Source organism: Manduca sexta, unplaced genomic scaffold (genome assembly GCF_014839805.1).
Source record: "Manduca sexta isolate Smith_Timp_Sample1 unplaced genomic scaffold, JHU_Msex_v1.0 HiC_scaffold_46, whole genome shotgun sequence".
NCBI lineage: Eukaryota > Metazoa > Arthropoda > Insecta > Lepidoptera > Sphingidae > Manduca > Manduca sexta.
The window spans coordinates 47,145-60,936 of NW_023595253.1; the positions used below are offsets into that span (position 1 = coordinate 47,145).

General features: G+C 31.3%; 1 protein-coding gene and 1 pseudogene across 3 annotated transcripts in view; one reads left to right on the forward strand and one right to left on the reverse strand.

Annotated features, from left to right (window-relative positions):
* Positions 1-2,374: 2,374 nt before the first annotated feature.
* Positions 2,375-5,848, forward strand: LOC119193383 (annotated as a pseudogene).
* Positions 5,849-6,252: 404 nt separating this feature from the next.
* LOC115451094 (ATP-binding cassette sub-family G member 1) overlaps positions 6,253-13,792 on the reverse strand; it is an 86,915-nt gene continuing 79,375 nt past the window's right edge. For all 3 annotated transcript variants that reach the window (XM_037446970.1, XM_037446969.1, XM_037446972.1), the window contains exons 8-10: positions 13,143-13,307; positions 12,288-12,544; positions 6,253-9,017 (exon numbers count right to left, since the gene is read on the reverse strand). In XM_037446970.1, coding sequence (XP_037302867.1) covers positions 8,676-9,017; positions 12,288-12,544; positions 13,143-13,307 — 764 coding nt within the window. In that variant the 3' untranslated portion in view covers positions 6,253-8,675. The remainder of the gene's footprint in view (positions 9,018-12,287; positions 12,545-13,142; positions 13,308-13,792) is intronic.

Genomic DNA, 13,792 nt, shown 5'->3' on the forward strand with positions numbered 1-13,792 from the left:
ATGAATAAGTTTTCGATACTCGGAAGTCATATTTATATCTCATAAAAACAACATTCGTTAAATTTAAAACATCTAGACACTTAATTAAAGTGCAATAATTTATGTATTTGGATCACAAGTTATATTTATTAAATGTACAAGCAAAAATTTAACATTAGAAAAAGATGATAGATACATTACAAAAAGACATAGAAATCAAATTATTGTTTAAATAATTACTTATTAAATAAACTATATAAATATTTCCCAAAACTTCTGGCTCTAACTACAGGTCTATAACAAAAGTTCTAGAAATACGAGACATAAATGTTTCAAACTGTGGTCACAAACAGAAGGCTAAGTAAGTCTAGGTCCATTATGGCTTCCATTATTTATTCTGGATTGTACATCGTAAGCGCTTTTTGCGCTGAACATGAAACATTGCAGCGAAGTTGGAAACCTCGCGTCGGTAGTTTAAAACTACTACTTACCCTTATGAAGAGAAGAATAATTGAATACATAGTATTAGGAAATATCTGTTATACAAGGAGATTGTTAATGTTGGGTATTTGCGCCATAAGATATTAAAGTCTGGTATATTTTTAAACGGCATAATATTATAAACTCCACTATTATATGCGGTGAAATAAAAATGCAAGGCCATGATGGGATAAAAAAACGCCCTCTATAATATAAAATATAATTTTAAACAAATTTACTTTGATCTAATCTAAACTTAATTAACTTATCTATATAACATAGAGCAAAATCTTAAACCTATATTATAAAAAGCTTGGTATCAACCTAAAAGAAATCAAATCATTAATACGTGAAATGAACTATTAGAACTTCAATTATAGTATTACAAATGTTAACATACCTACAATATTGTTCACATTTTATTCAATGAATACGGGGCGTGTGGTTTAAACTGATACGCAATTATGTAATTAATGTTTAAATTACCGATATGTTAAAATGCATAACAGCATGAAATTAGCATCCGAACATCTATATTTGTTACTTTGTGTATCGTTAAATTTTCGTGTGCAATTTTAAAATAATAAATAGGAAATATCGTTCCTATTTTGTAGATATTCAGTTTGTATATGAAAGTAACGTACTTTTTTCAAAATTATGGCATTTTAAATTCGGATTATTACATTTTTTTTAATAATGACCAACTAAGACAACCAATATACATTATTCTTTTTTTTTAAATTAAATAGAACCAAGTTAATTCGATCTGTAGACAAACATACATAATACTCGTAAAACAAACGAGCCTACTTTTCCAATTGACATTGAATTGACTGATTGCTCAATCAAAACGCCCCTCAATAATTTGCCACGTTTATTCCATTAACCGTATACAGTTATACGCCACTGAATAATGGATATGCGCAGGAAAAATATTTTATTTGACCAGGAAATGTACGCTAAGCATTTGTCAGTTGGCAGTCCCAATAAAGAACGAAGGGTACATAGAAAATATATTGATAAATAAATGATGGGATCATCTCAACAATTTATTACCTAATTTAGAGTAGAAATATTTATTTATTTACAACATTAATTATACACAATGAGATATACATTGTCTTACAATTCAAACAAAAATAGTTAAAACCTATATATCGGCTACAATTAATAGAGCCAATACACTACATAGTATTTCTTTAGTTACTTTACCCTCACTACATATTTTTATTATTATTTTACATAATCACTAAATTTTGCTTGCGGCACCTAAGTATTTGTAAAGGAATCCACTACATACTGTTAGTTTTAACAGCAGCATAACATGACAAAACTTTTGATTGATTTTTTATTTTGAAATCTTATCTTTCAAGGCGTGTATTATCAATTTTATATTATGTTTTTCAAGGTCTGTTTTATGAGCACGCAACAATTTTCTGCATAATTTGCAATATCTAAGCATTTCCTATTATAGCATTAACCCCTCTGGTGTATGAATTGAGATATCCAAGGATCACGCTGTAATGAAACGTTTTTTATGGAAATTAATTAAATTATCTATTAACAAGACGAAAATGGCGCACGTCCGATGGTAAGCGACGCAACCATCCATAAATAGCAGGCACCAACCAATACCATCCAGAAATTTAAATTACAAAGTATTGCATGGCAGTCCACTGCGCTCGTAATACTAAAATATGATTCTACGTGTAAACCTACGTCATAATATTGAATAGACAGTAGATACGTAATATAATACTTGGCCGCCACCATTGCCAGCCATGGAAAGCTTCAGACGAGACAGAGTGTTTTAGGCTACGGGCTACTTGATGCCGAATTTTCAGACTTGAACCACCATTTCTCTGGCAACACTATTTACTTGAGCTCAATAGACCAATTTTCAGAATCGTAACATAAAAAAACACTACCAAGTGACAAATTACATTTGACAATAAACTTCACAATCACAATCCACATGGATATTTTAGTGCAAAATAGATTTAGATAGTTAATTTAGAAATATTTTTAATATACGGAAGAGTTGTAATATTTGAGCATAAATAATATATAAAAATGTCGGACGGACAGTTCAGTGATTATGAAGAAGATTTGTCAACTAAGGTTAAGTCAGTGAGAGTAAGTATTTTTTTGCTTACCAAACCTTATTTGTTTAATAATTATAATTTAGGCCATACATGTATTGCCAGTCAAGTTGATTACAGCCTATAATAGCTCTCATAATTTTAATTACCTACCTCGGGATGTTTAAAATTTAGATCTCTTTCACATTGTTTAATTTACTTTCACCTTAAATCAGTGCTTAACAAAACTTAAATCTATTATATTAATTGGATTTACTAAGTAGTTATTTATACCCCAACATGGTATCAAAATATGTTTGATTATAAAATTAACACACATCAATATCAGTTTTCAGATGTGCCCCAAATAAAAAACTTGAGTACTGACGATGATGATGATTTTGATTCTGATGAGTACTTTCACGACTCAGATGATCCATCGCAAGGTGCACAGAAAAAACAGAATATCAACTCATAAGCTCCATCCAACAAGGTGACCACATACCAACCAACAGAAAAGTTATTCAAGAAGTATGTGCATAAAATAAATGTTGATAAATATGAGCCTATGTCAAATAACACTGAGAAGTTTCTAGATCAAAATGACAGAAAAGTTATAAATGAAAGAATTAGAATAAAGGATAAACATGATCGAGCCACAGCTGAGCAGGTTATGGACCCTCGGACGAAAATGATTTTATTCAAACTATTGAATAGAGGCATTATAAATGAAATAAATGGTTGCATATCTACTGGAAAAGAAGCCAATGTTTACCACGCAACGTCTAAAGATGGAAGAGATTTCGCTGTAAAGATATTTAAAACATCAATCTTAGTGTTTAAAGACAGAGATAAATACGTTTCAGGTGAATACAGATTCAGGAATGGGTATTGTAGATCTAATCCTCGTAAAATGGTTCGTACATGGGCTGAGAAGGAAATGAGGAATTTGGTGCGAATGTACAATGCAAAATTAAATGTACCGAACCAATTATTTTAAGGAGTCATGTGTTAGTAATGACTTTTATGGGTGAGGGAGGCTGGCCTTCTCCGAAATTAAAAGATGTTGATATTTCTCAATCCACTGCCAGATCTTTATACCGAGACTGTATTACTATGATGTGGAAGATGTACAACATTTGTAAACTTGTTCACGCTGATTTGTCTGAATATAACATGTTGTATCACAAGGGGAATGTTGTTGTCATTGACGTCTCACAATCTGTTGAACATGACCATCCACATGCATTTGAGTTTTAAGAAAAGATTGTACGAATATATCAGATTTCTTCAGAAAACGTGGTGTGGCTACACTGACTGTTAAGGAATTGTTTGATTTTATCACTGATGCGAGTATTAATGAGAACAATTTGGAAGAGTGCCTTGAGAAATTATCGGAGAAAGCAGCAGCTAGGAATTTCGAAGAAATGACGGCGCAAGAACAGGTTGAAGAAGAAGCTTTCAAGAATATTTACATTCCTAAGAGACTAACAGAGGTGATTCCTTTTTTTATTCTTATGTAGTATCTTATCATGCATAAGCACTTTTAATCAAGTTTAAATCAAGCATATAAATTGTGTTTGAAACACTGCTATTGAAAATAAATTTCCATTTAAATATTTTAAAAGAACTATCTACCACAACTCCAGTTTGGAAAAATATGTATAATAATATTCACCTCCACAATCTAAACTGTTTTAATTTAAATGTCATAATTGAAAAGTGTTATTATTAAATAACCATTCATGTGGGAAGTCTATTTATTACTAATTATTATTAAATATACTTTAGTGTTTAGGTTATAATAAGCCTAGCTTAAAAACTTACTATTGTAGCAGCCCCATCCATACATTCATTCATAGTATAGATCAAACTGCATTAATATAAGCTTGTCCTTTTCCCTAAATATTCTAAAGTTTTAAAACAAACCTAATGTAACCATACAAAAATAGCTAACTGAGAACTTACTACAATAAGTCTAAAGCTATACAGAATCATTTCAACATTGTGTTTCTAAATGAAGCCACAAATTTATTTCTTGAAAATTATACTTTACAATCACTTTAAAAACTGTAAGTTTCCAACAAAATAAATATTAAAAAGTAATTTTATTTTTTACGGCTTAAAACGACTACTACTACTCTAATATAATTCGCTGCAGCATTAACATCATAATGTACCTTCAGTCAAATACACTCAAACACATGCTATATTTTCATTAAACTAGAAAATTATCAGAAAAGCATAACAGACATATTTAGTGAAAATGTTTATGTATGATTTTTGGCACAATATTAGCAGAGGTAAAGACAAAGTGGTTTCAATCCTTCACGTAATATCAAAATGATCCTGTATACTTCAGATAAATATTATAAACACTAATCATTATTGTTATTGCCTCTAGTACTATTATTTAAATTTGTTTCTTCATAACTTTCTAGGTAATTAACTATGAACGAGACATAAAGAAGGCAAAAGAGGGTGATACAGACGACTTGGCATACAAAAAGATAGCTGGCTTCAAAGAGGATCTATCAGGCACTGTTGACAAACCTGAAATACTCCAAGAAGATGAGATATCAAGTGGCTCTGAAGATGGTTCTGATGATGATGATGAACAAGAAGGTATAAAATCATTTTTATTTATCAGCTCAATACACTTTCAAGTAGATATGTTGTAAGTAATCGCCTTAGTTTTTGTAACTGGTTGTACCTATATAACAAATCCTGGGGTCCAATCTCAGTTAAATATTTAGAAATTTAACAAAATATAAATAAGGAAATGTTTATGAATAAATTCAAGATAAAACTAAATTAACTTGGGACCTGTACATCATTTTGGTAAATTATCGTATTAAATAATACTAAAATAATATTCTTTGGCCCTGACAAATACCCTATAAGAAAAAAAATAAACATAGTGTCTCTTCCACTTCTCTTGAGAATGATACCATTGACTCATTTGTGATTTTGCCAATATCAATAGTCAATAAAAATTAAATCCAGCTCAAATTTAGAAATATTTTTGTAAACTATCGAATACTGGCGTAAGATTAAAGTAAACTTAGGATAAATCATTTTTCAAAATTCACGGCAAAATGTAAATCAATTTCAAAGTCAGAAGAATTAACACATTACTTATTCCTTTTAAGGTTCCAAATTCAAACACTGTGCTCGACCACGTGACGAATCCCCAGACAGCAAGAAAGCCAGGAAAAAGGCTATCAAAGAAGAAAAAGCTGAAAAAGAAAAACTAAAACTAAAAACATGTAAAGAAACGCCGCGACAAAGGTTTCGGTCGAAAATAGAGCACTATATCAAGCGTATATAACCATGTATATAACACATAAATAAAACTATATTTGCTAAAAGTAGCTTTTTTTATAATAGTTTAAAGTTTTAACATAGATATAATGTAATTAAATACATACAAATCTTTTTGACAATTTAGGCATTGAAAAGGCACTTAAAAGTTTAAAAAAGAGGTCAATACAAAAATTAATATTTTCCCAGAATAAAAAGTAGCATTTCGCAGTCAAGAGTAACGTAGCTTCCTATTAGTAAAAAAAATCAAAATCGGTTAAGAAATTCCTTAGATTAGCGCGTTTAAACAAACACACTCTTATGCTCTATTTATTCATATAGATATTACAATATAATTTTAACGATCAGAAATAATTCAAAATTTTCTGCAAACAAAAAAACAACAGAATATTTAAAAATCTTATATTTCATGATAAATTACTAATTGTACAGAGGTATTGCCTTAATACGAACCCAATAACCAGAACCTATCAATTACATTGAGTAAATTGTTAACACTATGTAATATTTGTTATTTCATGGAGACTAATCTGACTTGGAAATGCTAGGCTTTATATAACATATATACACCCTTCCGGCCTCCCTTTTTCGACATACCAAATTAAGGGGTGGTAGAGGGTGATAAAAAAACCCCAAAATATTTGAAAAATAGTTTAATTACCATGTCTGATATTGGCGTAAACATAAGGAATCATTAATAATACTTAATATCTATCACGGAACGAACCGTAGAATGGACCAATCAGATTAAAGTTTCTTCGTATTACTTATTGTGATTGGTTTATTTAAGGATCATTCTTTAGATAACTATTGGAATTTTTTATTATCATGGGCCGGTGGTGAAGCGTTATTAAATTCCCATTTAGAACTTCGCCCATGATCAGTTTAGTGTCCATGATATAACTATAAGAATAGCAATTCAACACATATAAATAGCAGTATCTTTGGCTATTGTAAGAATATACAAATTTATTTGAGATTAAATACAAATATTTTCGAGATTAGATTCTACAAAAATATTATCAAACTGGATTGTATTGGCGTCAAAAGAAATCTTTTTGAGACTTAACACAGTTATAAGTGCTGCAAAATGTATTAAATATCAAAGCCAAATTCTAAGACTTATGTAGGTACTATTAAATCATGGAATTCAACATCGCTGTTGACATAACGATAATAACAATACATAAACAAGAAATACAGAACTATCTTAATGCTAAAGAAGGATCAGCACAGCCACAGCCATATCAAGCACAGATTCAAATAATAAAAACGTACAAGGCAATAAAAAAGTTTGTAATGCAATCATAAATATCTGATAATAAAAGTTCGAGATTCTATGTTCGTTAAAATAGGGCCGTTTCGTATTGTTCCAAACATTTTGCACGTAACAGCACATCATTCAAAAAATTATCTTGTTAAAATACCATCAAAAGTGGTTAAAAGTAATTTGTATACCTATATAAAATATGCCTATTAACAAGAATTGACGCTCAATTGGGTTATCTTGATATCTCGTTCTAACTCGCGCAGCGTAATTGTGGATGACGTCACTATTCAGATATTATATTGCTATTTTACATTTAACTTCTCTACAATATTTTAAAGGCATGGTTATGTTTCAGAGAACTTCGATATTTTATTACTTGATTTTGTATCGGAGGTTAGAGGTAAGATACCCTAATAAAATAAGTCAAGTTCCCTTTTACATCGTACATCATAAATAATTATCAACTTTTAATTACTGAAATTACTTGTAAGTTAATATAACTAAGATATTTGTAGGAAATACTTAATTACAAACGCATACTGGATTTCAAGGGAATAACACTTTGCACAAGTATACTATAGTACAGTACATTTGCATTAGTATATATATAAATAATTATTTTCACTGTATTTCGAACTAAATGAGCGAAACGCGTAAATCATAAACATCCATACATTTTATACTTATCTTTTATAAAAATATCAGCCTTTCTTTACATCTACCATACCTGTATCACTTACAGCCGTTTCAAATAAACGATCCCAATCTTAGTCTTCAATCCGATTTCGAGAATGAACCAATCGAAATAATTCATTTGTAAGCATGTCAAAAATGACTTTTCTGATTGGTCCATTTTAAGATAGATCGTAAAAGCGATTGGGATCGTTTTTGAAAATGACATTTAACGGTATATTTTAAAACTTACATATCAATATCACATGCCTTCTGTCATTTGTACTAACTCAATTATGTTATCACAATGCTTTCATCTTACACAGTAAAATGATAGCATTTTTTTGGAAATTACGTCCCAATTTATTGCTCTACAGTACTATATGTAGTGGAGGCAAGAATCTGGGACTTACAAGATAAACTTAAGGCTCCTCCCCTGAGCAAACAGCCTTGCGCATTCGTTCCAAACATTTATACGGCGCACGAATTGCGGTAGGACTATGCAAAAAATCACGCATAATTTAAATAACAAGTGTAGGTCTTTTTGAAAATATTAAACTATCAAAATATTTCTTATTAATTGTTCTATCTAATATTGTTGATTACAGATTAAGGTTATGTGTACTTTAGGGGAAGATGAACAAAACCAACTTTTTTTCATTATTATGCTTATTAAATTAATGAAAAAATATCCGAATTATAAAAAAAAAATTAAACAACCAAAGATAACATATTGGAGAATTATGGTTCATTTTTTTTTTGTATTATAATTTTTAAATGCATAGATTATAAAAGTATGGATAGCGCGCCGTTTTGTTGGAGAAAGCGCCTTAACGTCTAATAGATCCAATACCATAATAGCAGCAAAATCACGTAGCAAACCGCCATCGAAGGCCAATATAACATAAAGATCTAAACACAAACAAAAGGCCTAATATCGATACAATTTCTATCCAAACCGAACTGGTATCGACGTCTAAATATTTTAGGAGAACGTCGGGTTTCGAGAAATGGCAATACATTTCGCGGCATTCTAAAGGTTGTCTGTTAAATCCGAACATAGTTAACACCATGGCGACGATCCCGCATCTGATAAACGATGTCTTCATCACCATGTTCATGAGGAAAGAGATTTCGTGCGCGAAGTCGAAACCGTATACCCCGAGACCGAGGAACGGAGCGATCGCCGCTGGTCCGATGGCGCAACCGTTCTGAAACACAAAAAAAAATTATAAGTTATATGTATAAAGTACACATAAGTTAAACATAGGGTAAAGTGCATACCTACCGAATATTACTTATAGTTATTTAGCTATCGCTAAAGACACATTAATTACTTATTAAATGAGTTTTATTTTATAATATCTTGCAATTTACAGCCGCGTTCAATAAACGATTCTAAATTCAATCTTTAATCCGATTCCGAGAATGAATCAATCAAAATAACTCATTTGTAAGCATGTTAAAAAAAAGTTCTGATCAACATTTAAAATAGATTCTAAAAAGCAATTAGGATTGTTTATTAAAATAGCGGGTGGTGATTAAGACCTGTACCCCGTTGAGCGCGACCATTAAAAACATTAAAATTAATAAGTAGCATTGAACTTTGTATTAATTATTTACCAAATAAATTATTTGACCTGTCAGTTCTAACCCTGTTAGCAATGAGCATAGCAACACCAGATATATATAAGATAAAAAAATCTGAAAAAACTTCAATTATATAGATCTACAGACCATTTAAAAAAACAGGTAATCGCATGGAGCAAAAAATAATGCAGATTTTTAATAAAAGCGCTACGTAGATGCTATGCGTGCGTGTAATATTCTTTGGTTAAATTCGGATTGAAAATATTATGTTATTACATCATAGATCATTCTGCTTACACGTGCCGAAATATGGCAATTCATTGATTATTGTGTATTGAAGGTAATGTGATAAAAAGCAACTTGATGATACATCGAATGAGTTATTGGTTAAGTTTTTTTGTATGCAATTAATGCTCTTTATATTTAATAGCCTTGAAAATCCTCCAACGTAATTATTGATGAACTTTGATTTTCATGTCTTTTTTCAAATGGTCGTAGTGTCATTTATTGTTTATTAATGCAAAACCAAGTGGGACTTATTTTTAAGAAATTTTCAACTTATTATTTGAAAAAAATAATTATCTATATACTATTATATAAAGCTGAAGAGTTTGTTTGTTTGTTTGTTTGAACGCGCTAATCTCAGGAACTGCCGGTCCAAACCGAAAAATTCTTTTTGCGTTGGATAGCCCTTTGTTCGTGGAGTGCTATAGGCTATATATCTTCACGCTATACCCAATAGGAGCGGAGCAGTAATGGCTAATCTCAGGAAATACCGGTCCAAACTGAAAAATTATTTTTGCGTTGGATAGCCCTTTGTTCGTGGAGTGCTATAGGCTATATATCATCACGCTATACCCAATAGGAGCGGAGCAGTAATGGTTAATCTCAGGAACTACCGGTCCAAACTGAAAAAATATTTTTGCCTTGGATAGCTCTTTGTTTGTGGAGTGCTACAGGCTATATATCATCACGCTATACCCAATAGGAGCGGAGCAGTAATGGCTAATCTCAGGAACTACCGGTCCAAACTGAAAAAATCTTTTTGCGTTGGATAGCCCTTTGTTCGTGGAGTGCTATAGGCTATATATCATTACGCTATGCCCAATAGGAGCGGAGCAGTAATGACTAATCTCAGGAACTACCGATTCGAACTGAAAAAATATTTTTGGGTTGAATAGCCCTTTGTTCCTGGAGTGCTATAGGCTATATATCATCACGTTATGACCAATAGGAGCGGAGCAGTAATGAAACATGTTGCAAAAACGGGGAACCTTATAAGTTTTGAGAGCTTCCGTTGCCTGCGCTGCGTAAACGGTTAAAGTTATGCAACAATGATGTATGACGGGATTGTTCCACTTTAAAAGTTCTAAAAAATATATTATAAAACAAAGTCCCCCGCTGCATCTGTCTGTCTGAACGTGTGAAACTCAAAATTACACAACGTATTAAGATGAAATTTGGTATGGAGACAGTTTGAGACCCTGGGAAGAACATAGGCTCCCGGGAAACTACTACATTTATAACGGAAAACTTTAGCCTGAAAAACTTTATAACGCGGGCGGAGCCGCGGGCAAAAGCTAGTTATTATATATCTGTTTATTTACAATAAGTACCTATTTCCCAAATATTGTTGCAATATTAAAAAATATTGTTTCTTGTAAAATGCGTTCACCTGCTAAATATTTTACGATTTTTAAACTCGTTTGTACATCTAACCGTAAAACATTATAGAAGATTCTAGAAACGTTCAAAACTGAGATCGGTTTTTCGCACGCTTAACAGCTAATTATAGTTAAGAAAAAAATATCGCGAGTTTTGAGTTTTGTTCAACCCGTTTTTGCTACGCATGTTATGATTTATAGTCCGAACTATAATCTACTGTCTAGTTTGGTATTTCCGTAAGAATTATGTAATTAAATTACAATGTTGATGAAGACATCTTCAAGGTATTCATGCCTTATAAAAACATTTTTGTAAGGCATGAATACCTTATTTGACTAATTGACCGGAGTCACACGCGACGAGTTATTTTAAAAGGCTAACATTAGGTGCAAAATCTAGAATGGCTTGCAGATTATGTAAATTGTAATATCGAAAATAAATGTAAACAATTTTTTTTTTTCATAATTTTGTACTATAAATATTTTCATATCAGCCATTTAATCCGAATAATTGAAACATTAGGCTAGAATATTACAACCAACCTTTTTCGATTCTATTTTAACAAAACAGTTATTATTTCGATCTGAAAAATTTATGACATGGTTTAATAATCATTTTTGATTATTCCATGGCTGGAAACACGATACTTAGATCTTCTCTAAATTATAAATAATTACGAAAACATTGAGAAATTGCATCGTTTTTTAAGTCTTGTTTATAGTACTTATACTAAGACTAAATCGCGATAAAAACTCTCGCGTCTTCACCTGCGTGAAAGTCTTTCCCGTTACAAAAGTCCTTAAAACAATGTACGACGGCAGCGCCATCTCTATAAAAACCAGATTCAGAAATTCCAATATTTCCTATGGGAGCAAATTAACGGGATAAAAAGTGGCTTATGTGTTAATCCAAAACATGGTCTACCTGTGTGACGAATTTCATTTAAATCTCAATACTAAAGCAAAATTCAACTGAGCTAACTAACAATAAGGGGTAACATTTGTAGCAGCGGACCGAATTTCATCAACTTCTCGATTTATAACTTCTTTCTTTTCAGATACCTAGTCACTTACGTATATGCTCAACTTTACAATAAGTTACAATGTTTTAACTCCTAAATTTTCTACTAATGGTTTAACAGTAAAACAAAAATCATAGTAGCTGAGCGGCGTTACAATAATTTCTAGAACATTCCTTACACTTTAAAAAGAAAAATGATTACTTACCGTGACATTAAACATGGAACCAATTGCGAGTCCCATGCCTTCAGAAGCGAGGGACACGATGATCCCAACAAAGCAGAACACCACGAATCTTGATACATTAAAGGGGATGCCGGTCATGAAATATACTATCGTGGAGAATAGTATGTTGAGAGTGACTTGCACTGGTAATTTTGATATGGTCAATGCTGCGTAGTAGGCCGTTAAACCATACCAGCAGTTAAAATGCTCCTTCTTAACTAATTTCACTTCTTGAGGATCTGGAAATTAATGGCAATATGTAATTGAGTACACGTTGATCTTCTGTGATAAGATTATTATTAGATTTTTTATATTTTCTAGAAATAAGAGATGTTTAAACTTTAGTACTTGTCTAATTGATTGTTAACTCAATGCAAAAGCTGTATTAATAGCATTATCATTATAAAATATATTACTAGACCATAATTAAAAAATTATATAATATAATCTACAAAAATAAGGCCAAAAGACTATTCGTTAAATACAAATAAAAACGTAATGAATTTAGACGTCATGGGTCTACAAAAAACATTACAATGTTTTAAACCAGTTGTTATAAAACCAGAATATTTTATAGAATCCTTTTAGAAAGTGTTTTATAGATGTGCAGGAGATTTTTCCATTCATAACCTAAACTGTCAAATCCACTCAAGCACACGACTAATAGAATATAAATAGTACGAAGCAGATACGGCTTCTAAGCTCATTCAAGGACTCCATACTACATGATAATTATTGATTTTATTTACATTATATTTGCGTAGCAGATACTATTGAATTTCCTAGACTGACAGCAACTACAATAACTAAAATAGTGTTTAATTTAAATATACTTACAGACTAACACGGGGATCATAATTTGAGTATAAGCGAAGAATATTACTAGACCGACGCACAACTTTAAATGGTTGAACATTTGAGCTCCATCATTGGCCATGTTGAAGAAACATATTCCGATAAGCAACCCACATAGTATATGATGGGCTAATTGTATCCAAAGACCTGACAACAACAAAAATACATTAAACATCTTATTAATAAATAATAAGGTAGTGTCACCGAAGAAAGCCCGGTTCCTAAGAAGGCCTAGAATAACATACTTCAATTTTTATTAGTGCTTTTACTATAAAACTTTATAGTATGAAGAGATACGTTTGAATTTAATCAAAGGCATTTGATTGTTTCTATTTTCTTATGAAACGATTTTATGTTTTTTTTTTTTTTTAAATACGTGGGCCTTTAAAGATTACATTTAATACATTTCTGTGAAATTTTGTTTCGAAATAGTGTAAACAATGACTGGTAAGCGTTTTGTATCAAAGTCGGCTAACAGGAAGACCACGGCATTATGTACCGTTTTCGACCCAGGAAACTACATAGTGCTAGTTTTTTATTAGGAAAGGCTTTACATGAGGATATAGCCACAGCCCACAAGCAACACTGAGTTTTATGATTTGTAAGCTCGCATCTTTATCCTCGATGAATAG